Below are 24,021 nucleotides of genomic sequence, written 5' to 3' on the forward strand. Positions count from 1 at the left end.
TCCTGTACCAAGATGCTCCTCTCAATTGGCTAGCAGACCGGTGACAGACTTAAACTGTAATTTTTGTTTAACTAAAAAGGAAAAGTTCTAACTATATACAGTAATAATTATCAAGTATTGTCCAAATAGAAAGGAAATAACCTTAACACAAGTGATACATACAACAAGAATAATTGTCAAGAAGTACATTCTTAATGTTCGGCCCATAAGTAATGGCAAATTTATAAAAATTACACCCATTAACTGTCCTGAAAAGTTCAAAGTTTTACCTTATGCTGAGGTTTGGAAGAACTGTAACTGTCTAATCTTCAACCCCATCAAAGACCTGAAAAGGAAATAATATAACCTGAGTAAGCAGGAAGTGCAAACAAGCAACTTCAAAAAATGAGAACTGACTGGCTGCCTGGATGGTCATCCAAAGTTCCTCTGTAATGCTGGGGTGTCTGTCTATCTTTGGTCTACAGGACGGTCATCCAAAGTTCCTCTGTGATGTTGGGGTGTCTATCTTTGGTCTACAGGATGGTCATCCAAAGTTCCTCTGATGCTGGGGTGTTTATCTTTGGTCTACAGGCCTTGAATATCTGACAGACTTCTTAAGAAGCAGGAAATTCTATCTTGGCAGAGTTTGGCAATTGCCTTTCTTTGTGTCCTGCTTGTTCTGGTTGGACAGCATATTGTCAGCAGTTGAGGCAAGGGCTGTTCCTTTCCCTAATGCCTAGCTTATGCCCTGAAGAAAGCAAACTCCATAGGGAGTTTCTTTGATGCCCATTATCCTCTTTCAAAGTAGATTGGTCAATGCTGTCAGGAGCAGATGCATCTCATGTTGAGAAAAATCTAAATTATTAAAACATTTTAAATGCTATATTCTGTAGGTCTTTGAAGTGTTTGAAGATTACTTATCTAAAATATACCTCTCTATTACCTTGAAAACCTAAGGGGACTGTATGTTTGATAGTTATGGGTGACTATTAACCTGTATTTTTTAAAAAGATTTATTTATTGTGTAGACAGTATTCTGTCTGCAAGCATGTCTTCAGGCCAGAAGAGGGCACCAGATCTCATTACAGATGGTTGTAAGCCACCATGTGGTTGCTGGGAATTGAACTCAGGACCTTTGGAAGAGCAGGCAGTGCTCTAAACCACTGAGCCATTTCTCCAGCCCTAACCTGTATTTCTTTATTATCCTGAATAGTGTTTAAGGATTAAAACTTTAGGTTGTATAATTAAACAATCTGTATAGGTATGTACTATATAGGTAATATCTTAAACAAAAATAGAAACATGCAATATGAGGGCAATAAATTTGTACCAATGTAAGTTATTTACGACTAGTAGTTGCTTTAGTTTGAAAGTAGAGGGCTGGAGAGATGGCTCAGAGGTTAAGAGCATTGCCTGCTCTTCCAAAGGTCCTGAGTTTAATTCCTAGCAACCACATGGTGGCTCACAACCATCTGTAATGGGTCTGGTGCCCTCTTCTGGCCTGTGGGCATTCACACAGACAGAATATTGTATACATAATAAATAAATATTTTTAAAAAAGAAAGTAGATTCAATAATCTACCTTTTAATCCCATCATATCTGAAATTTCCTGGCATGAGTGAGAAGGAAACACAGAACACGCAACAAACCCGCTTAGAAGTTTATTAGAAGGTGTGTGTACAGGCCTGGGAATCGGTGTGCAGAGAGAGAGAGAAAGATGGCACTTCCAAGTTTTAAAAGCTGCCTAGCGCATGCACACAGGGGGTTGGTGTGACTACATCATATGCTACAGGGTGCTCAGTCTCTGAACTGAAGCGCCTTGCCTTTGCCTCCCAGGATCTTTGTTTTTTTCCTATATTTACACTTTAGCTAGATTTCCATATCTCAGAACAAACTGATTGAAGCTTCTGACAATACAGTGCCAGATGCAAATACCTCATTCATGAGGAACCACGGGGGTTTTTCAGGTTTCCCCTGAAAGGAGTTTTGCATAGGCTTTGTGTCCCTGGGAAACTCAGTCAAGAGTCACAGAGGACAACAAAGGTATTTGGAACACAAAGGAAAGCCTGGGGGCTGTGTGAAAACTCCAGAGCCAGGCCAGGTATAACCCAGCCCGGTTTCATGGCTAGTGGCTCCAAGCCATCAGGACATTTTGGGATATTCAGGCTTAATTTCTAAATGTCTGTTTAAACTCAAGCCTGAAATCACACACAGAAAGCTACACAAAACCCAAGGATAGAATTAGTACTTCATAATAACATTAATGTTAAAACAGAAAGTTTAAATTTTGAGATAGTACTTATACCTTAAGAAAAGTTCTAAAGAGTCAAAATAATTTTGAGGGGTATGAGATTTGTGACAATAATAGTCCCTAAATTTGGGTTTTCTTCTGTACCAGGTGTTTCATATTGAAAGACCCCCCCTGAGGGATGCCTTCCTTCGGGAGAGACCCCGTGCCCAAGGATCAGTAGAGACCACTCCTCGAACGGATGCAAACAGCAAGAGGTTTTATTCGGACACACAGGTACCTGGGGCGACAAAGTCTCTCGGAGGACTTGCGCGCCGTCAGGCTGAGCCGAGGGGTTTTTATAGGAGAGCAAAAGCGCGGATACAGAAGCGAGATGCATGGTTACAGGAATTCCATTGGTCAATTCAAATAAGGCCCTTAGCTCATGCTGGGTGGCAAATTCTTGGCCTTTCACCTAAATAACAAGGAGGGGGTTGCCCAGGGGCTTTCCGTTCTCCTTATCTCTTCCTCCTTCCCCTAGCTGGAGACCAGATGTCTGATTGTAGATATCCTGACTCATCCTTCCTCCTTCCCCTGGCTGGAGACCAGATGTCTGACTCATGACAAGCCCTGACTTGTTTATTTCTTAGGCCTTGCAATATGGCATTACTGCTACTAGCATCCAGAGTGATATTTTCTTCTTTTTCTTCTTCATTCCCCCATTTTCTTTTTTTATCATTGAGTAAAATCTTTTACTCAAGTATTTATAGGATCTCTGTTTCCCTTTGGTTTAATCTTTGGTATTGGCTGGTTAAGACTAGGGTCTGAATAACCGAGGGTCTGTCCTTAACAAATCGAATCAACCGATTTAAAATGCAAGGGCCAAACGCAAGAATTAACATTAAAAGAATTATAGGTCCCATTAAGGAAGAGACTAAGGTGGTGAACCATGGGGATCAGTTCCAAAGGCCCTCATACCATGTCTGTTGGGCTTCAAATTCTTTTTTACATTTTTCTAGCCTTTCTTTTAATTTATCTAAAGTTTCAGTCACTATGCCGGTTCTATCAGCATAAAAACAACATTCTTCTCTCAAGGCCGCACAAAGGCCCCCTTCTTTTAGAAAGAGCAGATCCAGTCCTCTCCTATTTTGTAGTACTACCTCTGATAAGGAGGTTAAGGACTCCATCAGGACGCTAACTGACTTTTCAAAGGCCCTCAGGTCCTCATTCATAGCTTGATGTAAAAACATGTATTGATCCGTGCGTACTAGAGCGGTGGTCCCGGTACCTATCCCTGCAGCAATGCCTCCTACCCCTAGGAGCACGGCCAGGGTCAAAGTGACAGCTTCCCGTTCTTCCCTCCGGGGCAGGTATTCATAATATTGGAGGACGGTTTCATCTGAGTGGTATGTGATGCGCGGCCAAATTTGTACCAAAACGCAATACTCATGAGTTTGGTTGAATACTGCTGCCGAAACACAGGGGGATAGGCCGGTATTGCAGGCCCAAAAGGTCCCATTTGGTGGGACTAGATAATAGTTTCCCTTGATGACGGGCAGGGTAGAATTGCAAAAGGGCTGGCCAGACGCAGTTCCCAGGCAGGATCCGGTACCTGTCACCTGGGTAAGGGTCAGATGATGGTCCATGCCCTGGCAGGTGGGGGGGTGGCAAGGTGACATTGCTATAGTTACCCCAGAGAGCTATCCCTTCATAATATGGGGGACTTGGATTAAGACAGAGCCAGCAATTGTTGGCCGGCTCTGGGTCTGAGTGATTTAAGGCCTGGTAAGCCCCCCTAATGAGATTCAAAAGACGATCTCCCGTTCCCCTCTCCGGCTCAATTGCGGCCGCTTGGGGGGCAAAGGTGGTGGTGGGAGTAGTGGTAAAGTTAGTCAGGCTAGGGGTAGCTGGTGCTTTGGGTAAAGATGGGGGCCTCTGATCTGCCAGGACCTGGTTGGGTCCTATTGACTGGGAGGCTATGGCCTCAGCTTTAAGCTGTATTTTGAAAGTCAACCCCCTATCTGTGGACGTCAAGTACCATCTAAGCCCCCATGTATACCCTTGTTGCCATTCAGTGGCCTTTTTACCTTGTTCGGTGAAGGTGATGTTGAGAGGTAAACATTTCCCATTGTTGCCTGAGGAACAATTAAAGTTCCCCCAGCCTGTCATTTTATCATCATCACATCGCCCTATATGTTGGTTGGGCCACCATTCAGGTGGCGGCCGGTTCCAGCCTCGGGTAACTTTAATTTTATCCCAGCTGGAACGGGGCTTCCAATAGGCATCCCCAGTAGTTTCACATCCCCAAGCCGCACAGAACATTTCATTATATCCTCCACATTTGTAAGCTGTGGCTCGATCTCGGCCGTCTCGGGGGCAAACATAAAAGTTGGCCCCTGCTAATTGACATCTCCGCACGGGGCTGGAGCAGCCCTCAACCCCCTCTCCCCCTGAGCTCGGATCCATCTGATCCTTTAGTTGGGAGTGATCATAGCTGGCTATATCCCAGGAGTCTAGTCCCGCAGCTAGCTGACAGAAATTGGGGGTGAGGGGAGGCCACCAAGTATTGAGGGCATGTTGGCCAGTCGTCTTCCAGACTACCTCCCCAGTCTGGGAAATAATCTGCCAAGTTAAGGAATAAATTGCATGGGGGCTTCCATTAGGAGCCCCCATGGATCCCAAGGTCAACATGGGAAAGACTAATGCCCATAACATTATTCTCGAACCAGTCTTATCTTTAAGGGGTTTTGGGAACGTTGGACCTTCCATCCTTTCTTTTGGCTGGCCGTCTGTTGTTCCGGACTGGCGGCTTTCACGTGTGAGGCGTGGATCCAGGCAGCAATTCCGTCCACCTTGAGCGCCGTTGGGGTGGTCAGGAGAACAGTGAACGGTCCTTTCCAGCGCGGTTCCAGGTTCTTAGTTTGATGTCTGCGGACCCAAACAGTGTCCCCAATCTGGTACTGATGAGGCGCCACCGGCTGGTTAAGGTTGTCTTGGTAGGCTGCTGCTAGGGGTTTCCAGACCTCTTGTTGTACCAGCTGCAGGGCTTGCAAGTGGGCTTGTAGAGAAGGGGAGTTAGCATAGTCTGCAATGTCTGTATCAAAGATATGTATGGCTGGGGGTGGTGCCCCATATAATATTTCAAAAGGGGTAAGGCCATGTGGCCCAGGAGTGTTCCTGGCCCAATATAGGGCCAGGGGCAGGAGTAACACCCAATCCTTTGAGCCAGTTGCAAGCGCTAATTTAGATAAAGTCTCCTTAATAGTTCTATTCATACGTTCTACTTGTCCTGAACTCTGGGGTCTATAAGCACAATGTAATTTCCAATCAATCCCCAGTAATTTGGCCACCAACTGACTTACCTGGGAGACGAAGGCTGGCCCGTTATCAGATCCCAATACCTTTGGCATTCTGTATCGGGGAAAAATTTCTTCCAATAGCTTCTTGGCAACCATCTTGGCCGTTTCATGTTTGGTGGGATAGGCCTCTACCCATCCTGAAAAGGTGTCTATAAAAACCAGAAGGTACCTGTACCCATACAAGCCAGGTTTAACTTCAGTAAAGTCTATTTCCCAATGGACACCGGGCCGATGTCCTCTGGGGCGCACCCCTTGGAGGGCTTTCGAGTGGCCTGCATTAATTTGGGCACAGGCCCTGCAATTGTCTGTTGCCCGTTGGAGTGCCCCGTCCCTGTTCAGGAGGTACTGTCCAGTTTCCATTCTGTCTAGGAGGGTTTTCGTTTTCTTTGTACCCAAATGGGTCAATTTATGTAAGTAGTCTATAAGTTCACGGGTTATTTTCATGGGCACCGCTATCTTTCCCCAGTAAACCCAGCGTCTATTCGCTGGATTATATTCTGCCCCCAATTTTTGGAGTAGGTGTATATCCTCTTTATCATAGGCCCAGTCTACTGTGGATTGGATGGGCTCTGATACTAGGGGGAGAATTTGTGGTCCCAAAGCAGCCTCTCGGGCTGCTCCGTCCGCCCGCCGATTTCCTCTGGATTCGGTGTGATCTCCTTTTTGGTGTCCAGGGCAATGCATAATGCTCAGTCTCTTGGGGAGGAATTAGGCCTCTAATAGAGCAAGGATCTCTGCTTTATTTTTAATTTCCTTGCCTTCTGAGGTTAGGAGTCCTCGTCTCCGGTAGATTTCTCCATGTATGTGTGCGGTAGCGAATGCATACCGACTGTCAGTATAAACATTCAGCTTCTTACATTCTGCCAATTTAAGGGCTTGGGTTAGAGCGATGAGTTCAGCTCGTTGGGCCGAGGTGCCACTGGGCAAGGCACTGGCCCAGATTACCTGGGTTTCCGTGGTAACTGCGGCTCCCGCCCTACGTTCTCCATTCAGCAGGTAGCTGCTCCCATCGGTACACCAGGTGTGGTCTGCATCTGGGAGGGGCTGATCAGTCAAGTCCATTCGGGTTCCATGCATTTCCGCAAGGATCTGAAGGCAGTCATGCTGATCGGGTCCCTCCGGCGAGGGTAGCAAGGTAGCCGGATTGAGGGCGACTACAGGTCCGAACTGGACTCGGTCTGTATCCAACAGCAAGGATTGGTAGTGTGTCATGCGGGCATTGGAGAGCCATCGGTTAGGGGGCTGCCTAACCAAGGCCTCGACGGCATGGGGTGCCAGAATGGTCAAGGGCTGTCCCAAAGTCAATTTACCGGCATCCTTAATGAGGACGGCAATGGCTGCCACCATCCGCAGGCAAGGGGGCCAGCCTGAGGCCACTGGGTCTAATTTCTTTGATAAATAGGCGACAGGGCGTTTCCATGGCCCAAGTCTCTGGGTCAAAACCCCCTTGGCATAACCTTGTTTTTCATCGACAAACAGTTCTAATGGCTTAGTGATGTCAGGCAGACTTAGTGCCGGAGAGGACAGGAGGGCTCGTTTGATGTTCTCGAAAGCCTTTTGTTGTTTATCTGTCCATTCAAATGGGACCCCCTGCTTGGTGAGGGGGTAGAGGGGAGCTGCCATTTCAGCAAAGCCTGGTATCCATAAGCGGCAGAACCCGGCAGTCCCCAGGAATTCCCGCAGCTGGCGATGGTCTCGGGGTGCGGGTATACGAGATACAGTCTTTTTGCGTGTGGCTGTAAGCCAACGCTGCCCTTCTTTTAATTTATATCCCAAATAGGTCACTTCAGTCTGGCATATCTGGGCCTTTTTGGCAGATGCTCGATAGCCCAGCTGTCCCAGAGTTTGCAATAGGGCCCCCGTACCTTGCCGGCAGTCATGTTCTGTGGAGGCTGCCAGTAGAAGGTCATCCACGTACTGGAGCAGGATCAATGACGGGTGTTGAACTCTGAAGTCCGCAAGGTCCCGGTGCAAGGCCTCATCAAAGAGGGTGGGAGTATTCTTGAAGCCTTGTGGGAGTCTGGTCCAAGTCAGTTGGCCTGAAATCCCCAATTCGGGGTCCTTCCATTCGAAGGCAAAAAGGGGTTGGCTTTTGGGGCTTAATCTGAGACAGAAGACGGCGTCCTTCAAGTCTAGCACCATATACCAGGTGTGAGATGGTGGCAGGGTGCTTAGTAAATTATATGGATTGGGGACGGTCGGGTGTATATCTTCAACCCTCTTATTAACTTCCCTGAGGTCCTGTACCGGTCGATAATCCTTTGTCCCTGGTTTCTTTACTGGGAGGAGGTGGGTATTCCAAGGTGACCGACAGGGAGTCAGAATACCTTGTTCTAATAGCCTCTTTATATGAGGTCTTATCCCCTGGTAGGCCTCATTCGACATGGGGTATTGTTTGACTGAGACTGGGGTGGCTGTGGCCTTCAGGTCTACGATCAGAGGGGGCTGCTGTAGGGCTAGCCCCATGCCTCCCGTCTCGGCCCATGCCAGTGGGTACTCTGTAAGCCATATGTCCAAGTCCCTGGATCCTTGTGTCTTACAGTCCTGTTCATATAGTCGGTATTCGTCTTCCAAGTGTAAGGTCAAGACTTGGAGGGGGTCCCCATTTGGGCCCAACACTCGAGCCCCTGCCCCCTCAAAATGAATTTGGGCTTTCAGTTTGGTGAGTAAGTCTCGCCCCAGTAATGGATAGGGGCAGTCTGGGACATGTAGGAAGGAATGAGTTACTTTACCAGTTGCTAATTGCACCTTCCGCTCGGTGGTCCAACGATATCTTCTTCCGCCCGTGGTGCCTTGTACCCAAGCAGTTCGTTCACTGAGCGGGCCTGGTAACCGGGTAAGAATTGAATGCTGAGCCCCGGTATCTACTAGGAAGGTAACTGGCTGCCCCCCGACATCGAGTGTTACCCTGGGCTCAGGGGGGGGCTCCTGGCCCTGACCTCCCTAGTCTTCATCTAGGACTAGGAGTGAGGCTTGTGGTTTGGGGCTCTGGATTTGCGGGTCTTCTTAGGGCAGTCTTTCGCCCAGTGTCCTCTTTCCTTGCAGTAGGCACATTGGTCGCGTTCCACGCGAGGGCCTCTCCGTTCTCCCATCCTGTCTCCCTTTCGGCTGTCCTGACTCTGAACTGCGGCGGCCAAGAGGCGGCTCAGTTCCCTATTTCTTTTCCTGTCTCTAGCATTCTCCTTTTCCTCTGCTTCTTTTCTCAATCTATCCTCCCTTTCTTCTTTCTCTCTACGGATACGATCCTCCTTTTCCTCTTGAGTCTCCCTCTTATTAAAGATTTTCTCTGCTTCCTTAAGTAGATCTTGCAGTGTATATCCCTGCAAATTCTCCAACCTCTGTAACTTGTTCCTAATGTCAGATGCAGACTGCCAGATAAAAGACATTGACACACCGGTAGCCTGCCCTGGGTCCTCAGGATCATAAGGCGTATACATACGATATGCTTCCTTAAATGTCTCTAAAAATGCTGCTGGAGACTCATCTGCCCCTTGAATTATCTGTTTTACCTGTGCCAAATTAGTGGGGCGGCGACCAGCCCCTCGGAGACCCGCTATGAGCAACTGGCAGTAAAGGCGTAGGTGCGTCCTACCTGCATGCGTAGCAAAATCCCAGTCAGGCCTAGTGAGGGGGAAGGCAGCATCAATCTCATTGGGCAACTGAGTTAGCCTTCCATTGTCTCCTGGGACCTGCTTCCGTGCCTCTACGAAGACCCTTTGTTTTTCCTCAGAAGTGAGGAGAGCCTGTAAAAGCTGCTGACAATCGTCCCATGTTGGCTGGTGGGTAATCAGAATAGACTCTATTAAGTTAGTTAATGCCACAGGGTCTTTGGAAAAAGGAGGATTGTGTTGTTTCCAATTGTATAGATCAGAGGCGGAAAAGGGCCAGTATTGAAGTTGGCCGTTATTTCCCTGTCGCAAGGGAAATGCTCGGGAGGTTGAGTCTGGGGGAGACGGTTCACGCTTTCCCCGGAGCCTGCTCGCGACAGGGGAGGCAACAGGCCGGGAGTCCTATGACAAGGGCGCCGCAGGGACAGCTTCATGATCTCCAGGCTCCTCCTGGGGATTATAGGGAGGAGGATCTTCGGATAGGAGGTCAACAAGAGGGGAATTTGGGTAAGGGGGAAGGACAGATGGCTTATGGGTCTCCTTCGGCTTAGGGGTCTCCTTCGTCAATGCGGGATAAAGAGAGGAGACCGTAGGAGTAAGGGGCTTTGGTAGGGAAGGCAAAGGAGGATTCGGGGCCGAAGGAACGAGGCTTAGGGAGGGTTGGGGTTTCTCTGGAGGAATAAAGGGGGCCACCCAGGGAGGTGGATCATAAACCAAACTCTCCCAGGTGACAATATAAGCGATCTGGTCAGGGTGTCCATGGGGTCCTTTATCGAAGACCCGTTCTTTGACCTGCAAGATAATATTTTTGTCAAAGGTGCCGTCCCGCAGCCAGCCCACGTTGAATGTGGGCCATTCCGAGGAACAAAAAGTCCGCCACTTTTTCTTCTTGACCTCAAGCGACTGATTGCTCGCTCGGTTAGAGACGTCCGACCAATGATCTAGAGTAAGGCTTAAAGGGGTAGTTAGAGACTGTCCCATGTTTGTATTCCAATAAACGAACAGACAAACCACAAAAATGAACAATAGGACGAACAGACCGACAATCAGACACGCTGCGCGGCTTCGGCGCAAAACCGAGAGCAAGAATTCGGACTGAGACTTCGGAGAGGGTTCGGATCCCTCGCCTCCCAGAAGAACCACGTACCCCTCGGACAAGGGCGGCAACCCAAAAAGTCCGACTCTGGTCGTGGGTTCAGACAAATGAGCCCTGAAAAATCGGGCTCCAAACACCCTTGGAACGTCTTCCAGGGTTGCGGGGGAGAAGTTCGAGCTCGTCAGCTCCTTCTGTGGCCCGCCAGATACAGACCGACTCAGCTGAATTGAACAGAATTCAAATTCGCAGCGTAACACTTAGACAACAAAAGACATATAAGGTGCTGGCCAGCTTACCTCCTGATGGTGGGTCGGTGGTCCCTGGGTGGGGGTCTCAAATCCCGGACGAGCCCCCAAATGAAAGAACCCCCTGAGGGATGCCTTCCTTCGGGAGAGACCCCGTGCCCAAGGATCAGTCGAGACCACTCGTACGGATGCAAACAGCAAGAGGTTTTATTCGGATACACAGGTACCTGGGGCGACAAAGTCTCTCGGAGGACTTGCGCGCCGTCAGGCTGAGCCGAGGGGTTTTTATAGGAGAGCAAAAGCGCGGGTACAGAAGCGAGATGCATGGTTACAGGAATTCCATTGGTCAATTCAAATAAGGCCCTTAGCTCATGCTGGGTGGCAAATTCTTGGCCTTTCACCTAAATAACAAGGAGGGGGTTGCCCAGGGGCTTTCCGTTCTCCTTATCTCTTCCTCCTTCCCCTAGCTGGAGACCAGATGTCTGATTGTAGATATCCTGACTCATCCTTCCTCCTTCCCCTGGCTGGAGACCAAATGTCTGACTCATGACAAGCCCTGACTTGTTTATTTCTTAGGCCTTGCAATATGGCATTACTGCTACTAGCATCCAGAGTGATATTTTCTTCTTTTTCTTCTTCAATATCATCTAATATGAGAGAGACTTTGAATTTTCTTTTAACAACATGTTTGGGTTTAGAGGAGAGAGCCACACTCCAAATCCAAAGCCAGCTTTAGTTTTTAATCGATTTGAAACTACATAAAGACTACCTGCTTACCATGTCTGTAGAGACCAACAAAAAACAGACATTTCTAAAGGTTTATGGAATTTACCCTGTAGGAAGAATTTATACCATTAGGCCAGATGAATCCTTTTCTTGGAAATTTTTTCCAAATGGTTTTCCCTTCCTTTTCCAAGGTTTCATTTGTCCATAGGTCTTAAGATCCGTCAGTTGGATGTTTTTATTTTCCTGGAAAGACAAAAGCAAAACTCTGCCCAGACCTAATTTGGTGTCTTCCATCTCCCCTTCCATCAGGTCAAATCACCACATCGGTTGGTAAACTCTCCTAATCAAGAGGTCTCTCCTGTTTGAATAGAATCTTTATCAGTTTTGATGGTATCTATAGCTTTTCTTCTGTGGAAACAAAAACAAATCCTCTTCCCCAATGTAACACTTACCCTGGTTTCCATTCTGAGTTAACACATCTTTAAAATATACTGGCTGATTTAGTTCAGTGGCTTTTTTTCTATTATCCAGTGTCTTAAGAGCATGCCCAAGTAGGCTGGTATCTCTCTCTCTCTCTCTCTTTTGGTTTTTTGAGACAGGGTTTCTCTGTAGCTTTGGAACTTATCCTGGAACTAGCTCTTGTAGACCAGGCTAGCCTCAAATTCACAGAGATCTGCCTGCTTCTGTCTCCCAGTGCTGGGATTAAAGGCATGTGCCACCATTGCCATGCATGGGCTGGTATCTTAAAAGCTATTGGCTGAAGGAGTTCCCACAGCACCTCCTAATTTTGTCTAAATAAGAGAGTTCTAAGCCTAATACAAAACTATATACAATAAGAACAAATATCAAGTATAAAAATTAGAATTACAGGGAGTCATGAGAAGCCATGTGGCCCCACCAGAGACAGATGCCCGAAAGAACCTTGCTGTCTCATTCTGAGATTCCTGGAGGCAGGATCATCATTTTGGACTGAGGTAGAGACAGAGAGCAGAAGCCAACCCAGTCCCAGGATACTGGTGGATCAAGATTAAGCCAGCAACTTGACTCAGAGTTAGCGATCTCCACCAGAATTGGAGTGGAACAGAACCAGCTACCCAGGACAGAGAGTGAATAGCTCCACCAGGAGCAGAAGCCAGGAGCAAATCCAGTCCCAGGAGCAAACCCAGTCCTGGGATACTGGAGGATCAGGATTGAGCCAGTGACCAGATCCAGAGTCAGCCATCTCCACCACAACAGGTCCAACTCCAAGCCAGGGACTTCTACAGGAGGGGATCCAGACCAGGATTTACAGAAACAGGGCAAAGCCGGAAACCTAGGCCAAAATAGGCCTGAGACAGCAAACTGCAAGTGAACAGAGCAAAGCACAGGAGCACTGAGCTATCTCCAGGAACATCGAGTAACCAACGGGGTAACTAGAACTGTGACACTGACTGTACCACGAGGAACAACCATCTGAGCTTTGGATTCAGTGGTACCTAGAAGATTATTCAACAGAATCTCAGACAGCCCCAACCACACCTATTAGACTCGACTCACCTGTAAAAAGACACATGCTAACAGACTGGATACGAAAACAGAATCCATCCTCTTGTTGCATACAAGAAACACACCTCCATAGTAGCTTATTTGTCATAGCCAGAACCTGGAAACAACCTAAATGCCCCTCTACCAAAGAGTGGAAAAGGAAAATATGGTACATTTACAAATGGAGTACTACACAGCAGAAAAAAAATAATGACAGCTTGAATTTTGCAGGAAAATGGATGGAGCTAGAAAACACTATTTTGAGTGAGGTAACCCAGACACAGAAAGACAATTATCACATGAACTTACTCATAGGTGATTTTTAAACATAAAATAAAGAAAACCAGCCTACAAACCACAATCCCAGAGAATTTAGACAACAATGCAGACACTAAGAGAGACTTACATAGATCTAATCTACATGGGAAGTTGAAAGTAGAAAAAGACAAGATTTCCTGAGTAAATTGGGAGCATGGGGACCTTGGGAGAGGATTGAAGGGCAAGGGGAGAGGCAAGGAGGGGAACAGAGAAAAATGTAGAGCTCAATAAATATCAATAAAAATGTATATAAAAAAGAGAAACACACCTCAACATCAAGGACAGGCATTGCCTCAAAGTAAAACGTTGAAAAAAATTCCAATCAAATGGACCTAATAAATAAGCTGGTGAAGCTATCTGAATATCTAACAGAATAGACACCAAACTAAAATCAATCAAAAGAGACAAAGAAGGATATATCATAATAGTAGCAAGAAAAATCCATCAAGAGGAAATATCTGAACATTTATGCCCCAAATACAAGGGCACCCTCATATGTAAAAGAAACACTTCTAAAGCTTAAACCATACATTAAACCCCACACACTAATAGTGGGAGACTTCAACACTGCCCTCTCACCACTGGACAGGTCAATCAGACAAAAAAATTAACAGAGAAATAAGAGAAATAACAGATGTTATGACTCAAATGGACTTAACAGACATCTATAGAATATTCATCCAAACAGAAAAGAATATACCTTCTTCTCAGCACCTCATGGAACATTCTCAAAAATTGACCACATACTCGGTAACAAAACAAACCTCAACAAATACAAAAAAAAATTGGAATAACCCAATGTACCTTATCAGATCACCATGGTATAAAACTAGAAGTCAAAGCAATACTAATTCCAGAAAACCCACAAACACATGGAAATTAAACAATGCTCACCTGAATCATCAATTGGTCAAGGAAGAAATAAAGGGAGAAATTAAAGACTTTCTAAAATTCAATGAAAATGACCACATAACATATCCAAATTTATGGGACACAAAGAAAGCAGTATTAAGAGGAAAGTTCATAGCATTAAACGCCTACATAAAGAAGCTGGAAAAATCCCACAGTAGTGAATTAACAAAACATTTGAAAACTTTAGAACAAAAAGAAGCAAACTCACCTAAGAGAACTAGACGGCAGGAAATAATCAACTGAGAGCTGAAATCAACAAAATAGAAACAAAGAAAACAATACAAAGAATCAATGAGACAAAGAGTTGGTTCTTCGAGAAAATCAACAAAATAGACAAGCCTTTATTCAAACTAACCAAAAGGCAGAAAGAGAGTATGCAAATTAACAAAATCAGAAATGAAAAGGGGGACATAACAGCAGACACAGAGGAAATACAGAGAATCATCAGGTCATATTTCGAAAACCTGTACTCCACAAAATTGGAAAACTTAAAGGAAATGGACAACTTTCTGGATAAATATCACTTACCAAAATTAAATCAAGACCAGATAAGCAAATTAAACAGACCTATAACTGCTGAAGAAACAGAGTCATCAAAAGTCTCCAAATTAAAAAAAAAAAACAACCCAGAATCAGATGGTTTCAGCTCAGAATTCTACAACTTTCAAAGAAGAACTAATACCAATACTCCTCCAATTATTCCACACAATAGAAACAGAAGGAACATTGCCCAACTCCTTTTATGAGACTACAATTACCCTGGTACCCAAACCACAGAAATATATTACTAAGAAAGAGAATTACAGACCAATCTCACTCAAGAACATTGATGCAGAAGTACTAAGTAAATTACTGGCAAATCGAATCCTATTTGTACAGCCTTAGTGAATCTTTGTAAAAAGTCACTAAAGGGTTCTCTTTGGCCTTGTTTAACCCTAATATATGATTCTATTCTTTATCCTGGTTGTTGAAACCTGTCCCAAACGTTTAAGGCTGTTGAGTGGCATCGGGACAAGATTTGTTCATCATAAAAAGCTTGAGCTTGTGGCTTAGCATAAGTGCCCTCACCAAGAATTTGATCTTGCAAAGCCTCAAATTCTTTTCTTTTCCCTGTTGTTCTTATGTTTTGCCTCTTCTCACCTGTAGCATTTCCACACTATTGTTGTGTGAACTAGTTGTGGCTTGTCTTCCAGGACCACTGAAACTAACTGAAGCCAATTATGTCTTTTCCATCTCCATAACAAATGGTGAATGCATGACATAAGATACTACTGCTTGCTTCATTTCTTTTAGATTGCTTATACCTTTAGGTTTCCATCTACATTCTTTGGATCCTTTGGGGTATTTAGAACTTGATGGTTCTTTTAAAATATTTATTATGTGTACAATATTCTGCAGGCCAGAAGAAGGTACCTCATTACAGATGGTTGTGAGCCACCATGTAGTTGCCTGGAATTGAACTTAGGACCTTTGGAAGAGCAGGCAATACTCTTAACCTCTGAACCATCTCTCCAGCCCTGAACTTGATGGTTCTTTAGAGGTGATTACAGTGTAGAAACCTGACTCTGACAGGTACTGGCGATATTAATTCCTTTCCTTGTACCTTCTCTGCCTGGCTCATCAGCTCTGATAATCTCCTCAATAGTTTCAAATCTTCTTACCACTGCCTTTTGTAAAGCCTGAACCTCTTGACCTATGAATATTTCTAATGATTTCATTGAGGCACCAAGCCTCTGGTCCTCATTCTGTACATATGATCCTCATCCTTGGATAACATTTGATGGCATGCAGATTCCTGAAGAGATACTCTATCTGCTAACCTATCATAACTTTTTAGCAGATTTTGATTGTCATATTCAACAGTATGAATCCTTTCAGATAATTTCTGGTAATTTGACATGGATTGAATTTTGTCTGTCAAATTAATGTTATCCTTTTCAATGGTATTAATTTTGATTTTCAATGGTATTAATATAGCCAGCTCTCTGTTCATTATTAGTATGTAAAGACTGTATCATTTCTAAAAGTGCTCTGTTATCAAACCATTTCTACAATATGAAAAACAAAGATAAATTCTAATATCCAATAAAAGGATGTATCATAAAAACCACATAAGCCTTGCAGAATTCCATCCATAGTATAAACAAAAAGGCTATTAAATTCCTGGATGGTAATATTATCTGCAATTATATAACTTTCAGATTTACTGATTTATTTATTAATGAAATAAAGTTACCTCTGTTATGAGATTTCAGTAAGTTGTTGTAGGTGCAATAATCTTTATTGGCCAGCAGGTGTCGGTTGCAGCCCGAGTGGTGAAGAGATGTGACAGGTGGTGGAGAGACATGACCAGTGGTGGCGTGAATAGTCCCGCTTGGTTCCGTGTTGGCACCTGCTTAAATACTGAGATATGCTTTGCTTGACAAATTAAGAGCAATTAAATCAATTCCGTACATGGAGAGAGTTTTTTGGTGGTGTGTGTGAGCTTGAGAAATTGTCAAATCACCACGTGGTAGCTCCACTGTGGTGAAATCAAGCCAGGTGGGCAGGGGTGGGATACCATCTGGGTCATTGGCTTTTGGGCCTTTTAGGCTGGTCCAGTCGGCATGGAGTTGGGATTCACATGGGTGCCAGAAGTAGATGGACGCTATAAATCAGTCCCACACTAGCCCAGAATGGAATATAATAAAGATTTATTTATTTAGGGGTAGAGTAACAGATCACAATCCTCTGCACGAATGGAAAACAGGAACCAAATCCAGCAGGAGAGAGAGAGAGAGAGAGAGATCGCAAAATTTACGGCTTCATTTATAGTATACGAGAGCATGCCCAAGTGGGCTGGTATCTTAAAGGCTATTGGCAGAAGGAGTTCCCAGAGCAAGGTTTGATCATTATTGTATATGGTTTTCCTATGTTCGTTACAACTTTTTATTTAGGACAAAAAGGGCAAAATGTTATGAAATTTTATGTTCTGTCAAAACTTGCCTGGAGATCAGAAGGTTAAGCCCGCCACTAATTAACCATAGAGGTCCTGAGGTTTGTATAGACAGACAGGAAGTGGTAAGGCAGGATGGACAGGATCTTGGCCCTTCTTGGTTGTAGGATTCAGAAAGGTGAGAGGTGACTGGGGCCGCTCCCTTGCTCCTCTGCTTTTTTAATCTGATATCTTCTTCTGGGCTTTTACTGATTGAGACTAATTAGGATCATGCTTCACACTTTTCATCTTAGTTTATACAGGGAGTCCCACAGTGCCATAACTTCTAATAGATGTGTAATTATATCAGCTTTTTTAGAACTCAAAGCAGTTGCCCATTGAAATACTGACTATGGGGCTGGAGAGATGGCTCAGCAGTTAAGAGCGCTGACTGCTCTTCTAAAGGACCCGGGTTCAGTTTCCAGCACCCACATGGCAGCTCACAACTGGCTGTAATTCCAGGATACAACACCCTCACACAGACATCCATGCAAGCAAAACACCAATGTACACTAAATAAATAAATAAATAAATGAGTTTACCTTTAAAAAAAAGAAATTTTGAATTTGTATCTTTGATATGGTGTACATATTTTAATTTTCCAAACTCTATAAAATGAAACACATCCATTTGCCAATGGTTTTTCTTTTTTTTTAAAAAAATTTATTTACTTATTGATTATGTATACAATATTCTGTCTATGTGTATGTCTGCAGACCAGAAGTGGCACCAGACCTCATTACAGATGGTTGTGAGCCATCATGTGGTTGCTGGGAATTGAACTCAGGACCTTTGGAAGAGCAGGCAGTGCTCTTAACCACTGAGCCATCCCTCCAGCCCCCTTTAATTTTTTTTTCTCTGTTTGTGTGTCTAAAATATCTATTCTAGAATACTATCTTCTCTCTGCATAAGAATTCCAGTAGGGAGCTGGGCAGTGGTGGCGCATGCCTTTAATCCCAGCACTTGGGAGGCAGACATAGGTCAGTCTCTGAGTCTGAGGTCAGCGTGGTCTACAGAGTTCCAGGACAGCTAGGGCTACAAACACTGTGTCAAAAAAAAAAAAAAAAGAAGAAGAAAGAAGAAGGAAAGGAAGAAAGGAAGAAAGGAAGAAAGGAAGAAAGAAAGGAAGGAAGGAAGGAAGAAAGAAAGAAAGAAAGAAAGAAAGAAAGAAAGAAAGAAAGAAAGAAAGAAAGAAAGAAAATAATTTCAGTAGGGCCAGCGGTAGTGGCACACACCTTTAATCCTGAAGAGCCAGCCTCTTCCTCAGTCACACACTTCCCCAGTGAGAACCTTGCCTCTGGGACCAAAAGGCTCCTCTGAATTGGCTAGCAGATCGGGGACAGAATCCTGCCCCTACTCCAAACAGTTGGGTGTGGCTGGGCCTTGGATTATAGAACTGACAGCAGGCCTTGAAAATTCTCAAAGTGAAAGGCAAGCAGATGGAGAGACAGGAAGGCAGCAAGAGAGTGCTAAGGGTGTTTTAATGCCTCCATTGCCCTTGCCTCTTTCCTCAGTGATTTTAGAAACCACTATTCTTCTCACTAAGGCTGCTACACTTAGCCCAGATTCTATGGGCTTTGGCTACTCACATATGGCTTGTCTCCCCAGCTAAATTGTTTTGGAAAAGTATGTATCTCACATTTATATACCGCTCATATCCAACAGACAATAACATAATTATGCTGATGCTAGACAGATGCTCAGCAGTTAAGAGCACTGGGCTGTTCTTCCAGAGGATCTAGGTTCGGTTCCCAGCATTCGGAACCGACCAAGGGTAACCCCAGCTCCAAGCAATCCAGAGTCCCTGACACTGCACTTATATGTATGCAGAACACTTAGGCTCTATTTGTTGGGTGGCAGTGGGGGCTCTTTGGTGTCCTTTTTAAAAAATATTTATTTATACAATATTCTGTCTACATGTAAACCTGCAGGCCAGAAGAGGGCACCAGACCTCATTACAGGTGGTTGTGAGCCACCATGTGGTTGCTGGTAATTGAACTCAGGACCTTTGTTAGAGCAGGCAATGCTCTTAACCTCTGAGCCATCTCTCCAGCACCAACCCCTCTTTGGTGTCCTTTAAAGCACCGTTTCCACATCACATTAGAGGTTCTGTCAGAACCCAGGCAGGGATCTCGCCTGGCCTGCCGCCAGGGGTGTCCCGTCAACGCGCAGTAGAGTAAACAGTTTTACAATCCTGTGATTGCGTCCTGAGGACTTTCAATAGTTTCCAGTTCCTTGAAGCCTGAAGTCCTGTTTAATCGTGTTACTTAATCGTGCTAGCCCTAGTATACTCCGCGGAAAAGCGCTGTGATCTTTTCCAAATCAAGCTAGAGATCCTTATCTCCCATCAGAGGCGCGGGTCATAGAGATGACTGGCGCAGAGCGTCTCCCCTGGCGGCACCACAGAGCCAACGCAGCGGCTGGCTAGAGCGTCGCTCACCTAGCCGGCTTCCTCTCCGGTAGTCCTCCTTCCCAACATGGCGCAGTCGATTAACATCACGGAGCTGAATCTGCCACAACTGGAAATGCTCAAGAACCAGCTGGACCAGGTGAGGAGCGGTGCCAGCACCTTCCTCGCGCTTCACGTCCTCCGGCGCGTGAAGTTCCTCGCCCCCGTGCCTTCCCGTTGGGGGAGGCTTCCTTTCCCAGGGAAACCCCTATCCGGTCCCAGGTCCCGCCCCCTCTGGCCGTGCCCACATCTCTCTCTCGGGTTACCAAGCTGACCCTTTTTCCTGGCTTCTATAGGAAGTGGAGTTTTTGTCTACGTCTATTGCTCAGCTCAAGGTGGTACAGACCAAGTATGTGGAAGCCAAGGACTGTCTGAACGTGCTGAACAAGAGCAACGAGGGTATGGGTTAGGCGGGTGAGGGAACCTGGGGAACCGTCGCTAGCCTGCTTCTCTGTCGCTTCTTCCTAATACAGTTTTCCTTAGAGAAAACTATCGGTTACGTAGTGTGTGTAGCCACACGAGCCCCTGCATGTTGCCTACGGAAAGCTAAAATGCACAAGACATTCCGCAGCTTCCGTCACCTCTGTTGCTGTTCTTTTCACTGTCTGGATACTGAGTCCTGTTGGAGCTCCCCTTAACGTCTTCACGTGGGAGTGCCCAGCCTTCCCCAGCTGTTTGTCTTCATTACTTTCACAGGAAAAGAGTTACTGGTCCCACTGACGAGTTCTGTATCCTTTCCACAGGAAATGCTACCTTGCCTTCTCCTTCAGTTCCCCCAAACGGGAAGAGTTTTGATAAGTAACCCAATGATTTTAAGAACAGTCATAGCCAGGCGATGGTGGCACACACCTTTAATCCCAGCAATTGAGAGGCAGAAGCAAGCGGATCTCTGTGAGCTGGAAGCCAGCTTGGTCTACAGAGTGAGTTCTGGACAGCTAGGGCTGTTACACAGAGAAACCCTGGCTTGTAAAACAAAAAGAGTCATACACACTTCATAGTTCTCTTGTCTAACCTAGGGCCAGTGTCTGTCTCATACTTTTTCAGAATTCAGTGAAAAATTGAAGTGTAATGATTCTCTTTGCTGTGTGGGGATGTTAATCTAACATGGAGATAAAGCTGGCAGTCGGCTAAAGCAATAGAATTGTAGGATATTGAAATTGAGAACTTGGCGCTGTTAGTTTTAGCTTAATTGTGCCTCATTCCAAAAATACGTTCAATAAGAAACCTAGATTGTGTCCATCGTTGAAAGTGCTCATCCACAAAAGGACAGACTGAAAGAAACCTAAGAATAGCAATGTGTGAAGAATGCCTAAGTTAAAATAATAATATCAGTGTGGGGCCGGAGAGATGGCTCAGCAGTTAAGAGGACGCACAATTCCCAGCATCCACACGGCAGCTCACAACCATCTGTAACTCCAGTTCCAGGGGATCTGATGCCTTCGCACCAATGCACTAAAACAAATTTAAGCAAATTATCTAGTGGGTAAAAGAAACACATCTAGTACTCACATGGTGGAAGGAGAAAAGCACTCCTACCCTACACATGTTCCCTGGCAGACACACTTGTGAAAACATATACACAAAACTAGCCCAAGGCTAGAGAGATGGCCTAGTGGTTGAGAACCTGGTTTGGTTCCTGCAGTGCCAGCCATGCCCTTGATGCACATACATACAATCTAAAAACAAAATGTAAGAATTTGTAATGATCCATCAGGACTTATGGTTGTGGTAAAGAGGGCTGGCTTTCCACTTGCACGGTTCTAGAACCTTTGGAAAGCATGGTTGCATCTGATCTGGTCTTTCTGGAAAGACTAACGGGGAAACCCAGGAAGTCCTTTAAGAATGAGACATGGGATCAGGACAAGAAAGTTTTCAGCTTCTGTTGTCTTCACAAGGAACATTTTGTTCCTTGGTCTAAAAAGCTGTGGCTTTTTAGAAAAGGAGACTTTGGGCTAATGGCTCTGGCTGACAAACCAGTTTTTCCTTAACCCCTGCATCTCAGATGTACGTCCCTGGGAAGCTCCATGACGTGGAGCATGTGCTCATCGATGTGGGAACTGGCTACTATGTGGAGAAGGTGAGGCGGTGAGGAGGGCGGGTGGGGCAGGGTCTCCTTGTGTTCTTGCCTTTACCTCTGATCTTGCAGACAGCTGAAGATGCCAAGGACTTCTTCAAAAGGAAGATAGACTTTCTCACCAAGCAGATGGAGAAAATCCAGCCAGCTCTGCAAGAGAAGCACGCTATGAAGCAAGGTGAGTTCTACCTAGAGCTCCTCTTCTATAAAATTATATCTATTGTTGTCTGTCTTTCTGCCTCTGGGAGGTGGGGGTGGGGGGTGGGGCACACGAGCACCGTGGTGCATGTGTGGAGGTTAGAGGAAATTTTTCAGGAATCAGTTTTCTCCTTTCACCCTGGGTTCTAGAGATTAAACTCTAGTCACCAGGCTGCCGGCAGATGCTCTTAGCTATGTCTCCCAAACCCCCAGGGAACTTCCTACCCCTTCTTCCTTGATAAAGAGCATTCATTGCATAGGACATGACAGCACACATCTGTAATCCCAAAACTGAGGAGATTAAAGCAAGAGGAGTTCATATCAAGACCCTTTTTCAAAAGAAAAACAGCAGCCAGGTTTTGTGGTACACTATTTAATCCTTACACTTAGGATAAGAGGCAAGGGGATCATCCTTACTACATAGCCAGTTCAAGGCCACTGTGGACTTCATGAGACTCTTGTCCCTCCCCTCCAGAATGACATAATTGGTGTAGGCTTGCGGATATATCGCTCGGTAGTAAGAGTGCCTAGCATGCTGGGCAGTGGTGGCACACGCCTTTAATCCCAGCAGAGGCAGATGGAACACAATGAGTTTGAGGCCAGCCTGGTCTACAAATCAAGTTCCAGGACCGCCAGAGGAAAAAAAAAAAAAAGGTTCCTAGCATGTAAATCCTGGGCACCACAAAAACAAACAAACAAACAAAACAAAAACAATAGAAAACCTAAAATATTTACTTATGTATGAATATTTATATATGTATAAATAAGATTTATATGTGTACATATGTATGCACATACACAGATATAATTCATGTACAATACTATCCATTTAAATGAGTAATCCAGCTGTATGTAGTGGGGCACACCTATAATTTTAGCATTCAGAAGGCTAAGGCAGGAGGATTCCAGGGTAGAGGCCAGACTAGGGCACATTGCCAAGATCCTGTCTCAGGAAACACACGGCCTGGAGAAATGGCTCAGTGGTTAAGAGCACTTTAAGAGCACTTAATGTGCTTGCCAAAGGCACAGGTTCAGATCTGTGGCAGCTCACAGCCACCTAAAACTCCAGTACCAGGAGATGTGACCTCTGTAGCTCCTGCATGAAAATGGTGCACATACACATGCTCAGGTGCACATGAGCACACACACACGAGTATTGACATTTAGAAATTTAATACTTAAACTATGGGGACGTGGCTCAGTGGTCTTGCTGCACAGCATAAGGACTTGAGTTCAGATCTCCAGCACCCACATAAAGCTAGGCATGACCCAAATGCTTGTAACCCAGTGCCAATAGGACAGAGACAAATAGATCCTGGGAGTTCACTGGCTGGGTGAGTTTCAGGTTCAGTGAGAGACCCTATCTCAGGAATAGAGAGAGCAAGATGAGATTGCATGTTTTCCTTTGGTCTTCACACATATGTGTAGTGGTGGACATAGAAAACACACACTCGAGTTCAAAGAAAGAACATGGATTGTGACATAAAACTTGGAGGTATCTTCTCCAAGTTAAAACATGTCTCTGCTGGATGGAATGGCACACGTTTAATCCCAGCAGTTGTGGGGGCAGAGGCAGGTGGATCCCCTGGTGGATCCCCTAGTTTAATGTCAGCAAGCGCTATCTCAACAACAAAGATGTTTCTTTTTCTCTTTGGTATCTTGATGGGTGATTTGGGGGTTTGAGTGATTGGGAAGAAATCTGGTAATGGGTTGGGATAAAGTGCCTATAAACACAGTATAATTTTGCTAAGGAAACCCTAGCAGTTGCCACATTGGCTGCACACAGCAATCCTACAGGAAGTTTAAAAAGAGTATAGATCCAATTTACACCAACTAAATTAAACTGGAAAGGGTATGGGAAGCTGATCTTGATTTATAAAGTCAGGGAAGTTGGTGGCTTTTTGTTGTTTTGAGACAGAGTCTCATTCTATACTATATTCTAGTGGTTAGCATACTGACTGATGCGGTGCAGGGAGTGTGTGTGTTCTTTCAAATAGTCCCCCCTGGGTTGTGACTCTGCTCCTCCTTTCCTAGCGGTCATGGAAATGATGAGCCAGAAGATTCAGCAGCTCACAGCCCTGGGAGCGACTCAGGCGACTGCCAAGGCATGAGGATGTGTTGCAGAAATGAAGCCGTGAAGGACCCTATTTCAAGGGGCCTAAGACTTTGTAGGCAGTGGCCTACTGGTGTCTGAGAAGAGTGTCTTGTGTTTAATGTTAATAAATGTGCCAGCTGGGCAAATGGTGGTCTCTTATATTAAAAAAGGGTCGGGTGATGAACTGGGAGTGTCCAGAGGGTTTACTCTTGCCTAGAACCCGAAAATGGGCTAAT

The 24,021-nt window shown here is 45.2% G+C and overlaps 2 protein-coding genes across 2 annotated transcripts; one reads left to right on the forward strand and one right to left on the reverse strand.

The window, feature by feature from the left end:
* Nucleotides 1-6,274: 6,274 nt before the first annotated feature.
* On the reverse strand, nt 6,275-12,793 carry LOC148119042 (uncharacterized). The gene is given in 5 exon segments (XM_087898698.1): nt 6,275-8,545; nt 8,548-9,576; nt 9,868-10,115; nt 10,215-10,526; nt 12,778-12,793. Coding segments are annotated over 5 exon segments (3,876 nt in total).
* A 6,566-nt stretch (nt 12,794-19,359) lies between these two features.
* Pfdn5 (prefoldin subunit 5) lies at nt 19,360-23,931 on the forward strand. Its single transcript, XM_048449644.3, has 6 exons — nt 19,360-19,518; nt 19,715-19,817; nt 20,115-20,146; nt 21,421-21,495; nt 21,565-21,670; nt 23,725-23,931. Exons 1-6 carry the CDS (start codon nt 19,447-19,449, stop codon nt 23,799-23,801), a joined length of 465 nt encoding a protein of 154 aa, XP_048305601.1. The 5' UTR covers nt 19,360-19,446; the 3' UTR covers nt 23,802-23,931.
* Nucleotides 23,932-24,021: the final 90 nt, after the last annotated feature.

This window comes from Myodes glareolus, chromosome 19, assembly GCF_982192425.1.
Source record: "Myodes glareolus chromosome 19, mMyoGla1.1, whole genome shotgun sequence".
Classification (NCBI taxonomy): Eukaryota; Metazoa; Chordata; class Mammalia; order Rodentia; family Cricetidae; genus Myodes; species Myodes glareolus.

What these genes read in the sequence shown, in the direction of transcription:
- Pfdn5 (XM_048449644.3), top strand. Translation starts at nt 19,447, where the DNA reads ATGGCGCAGTCGATTAACATCACGGAGCTGAATCTGCCACAACTGGAA. An exon ending in TCAAGAACCAGCTGGACCAG is followed by an intron (nt 19,519 to 19,714) that starts GTGAGGAGCGGT and finishes TGGCTTCTATAG; the next exon opens with GAAGTGGAGTTTTTGTCTAC. An exon ending in GAAGCACGCTATGAAGCAAG is followed by an intron (nt 21,671 to 23,724) that starts GTGAGTTCTACC and finishes CTCCTTTCCTAG; the next exon opens with CGGTCATGGAAATGATGAGC.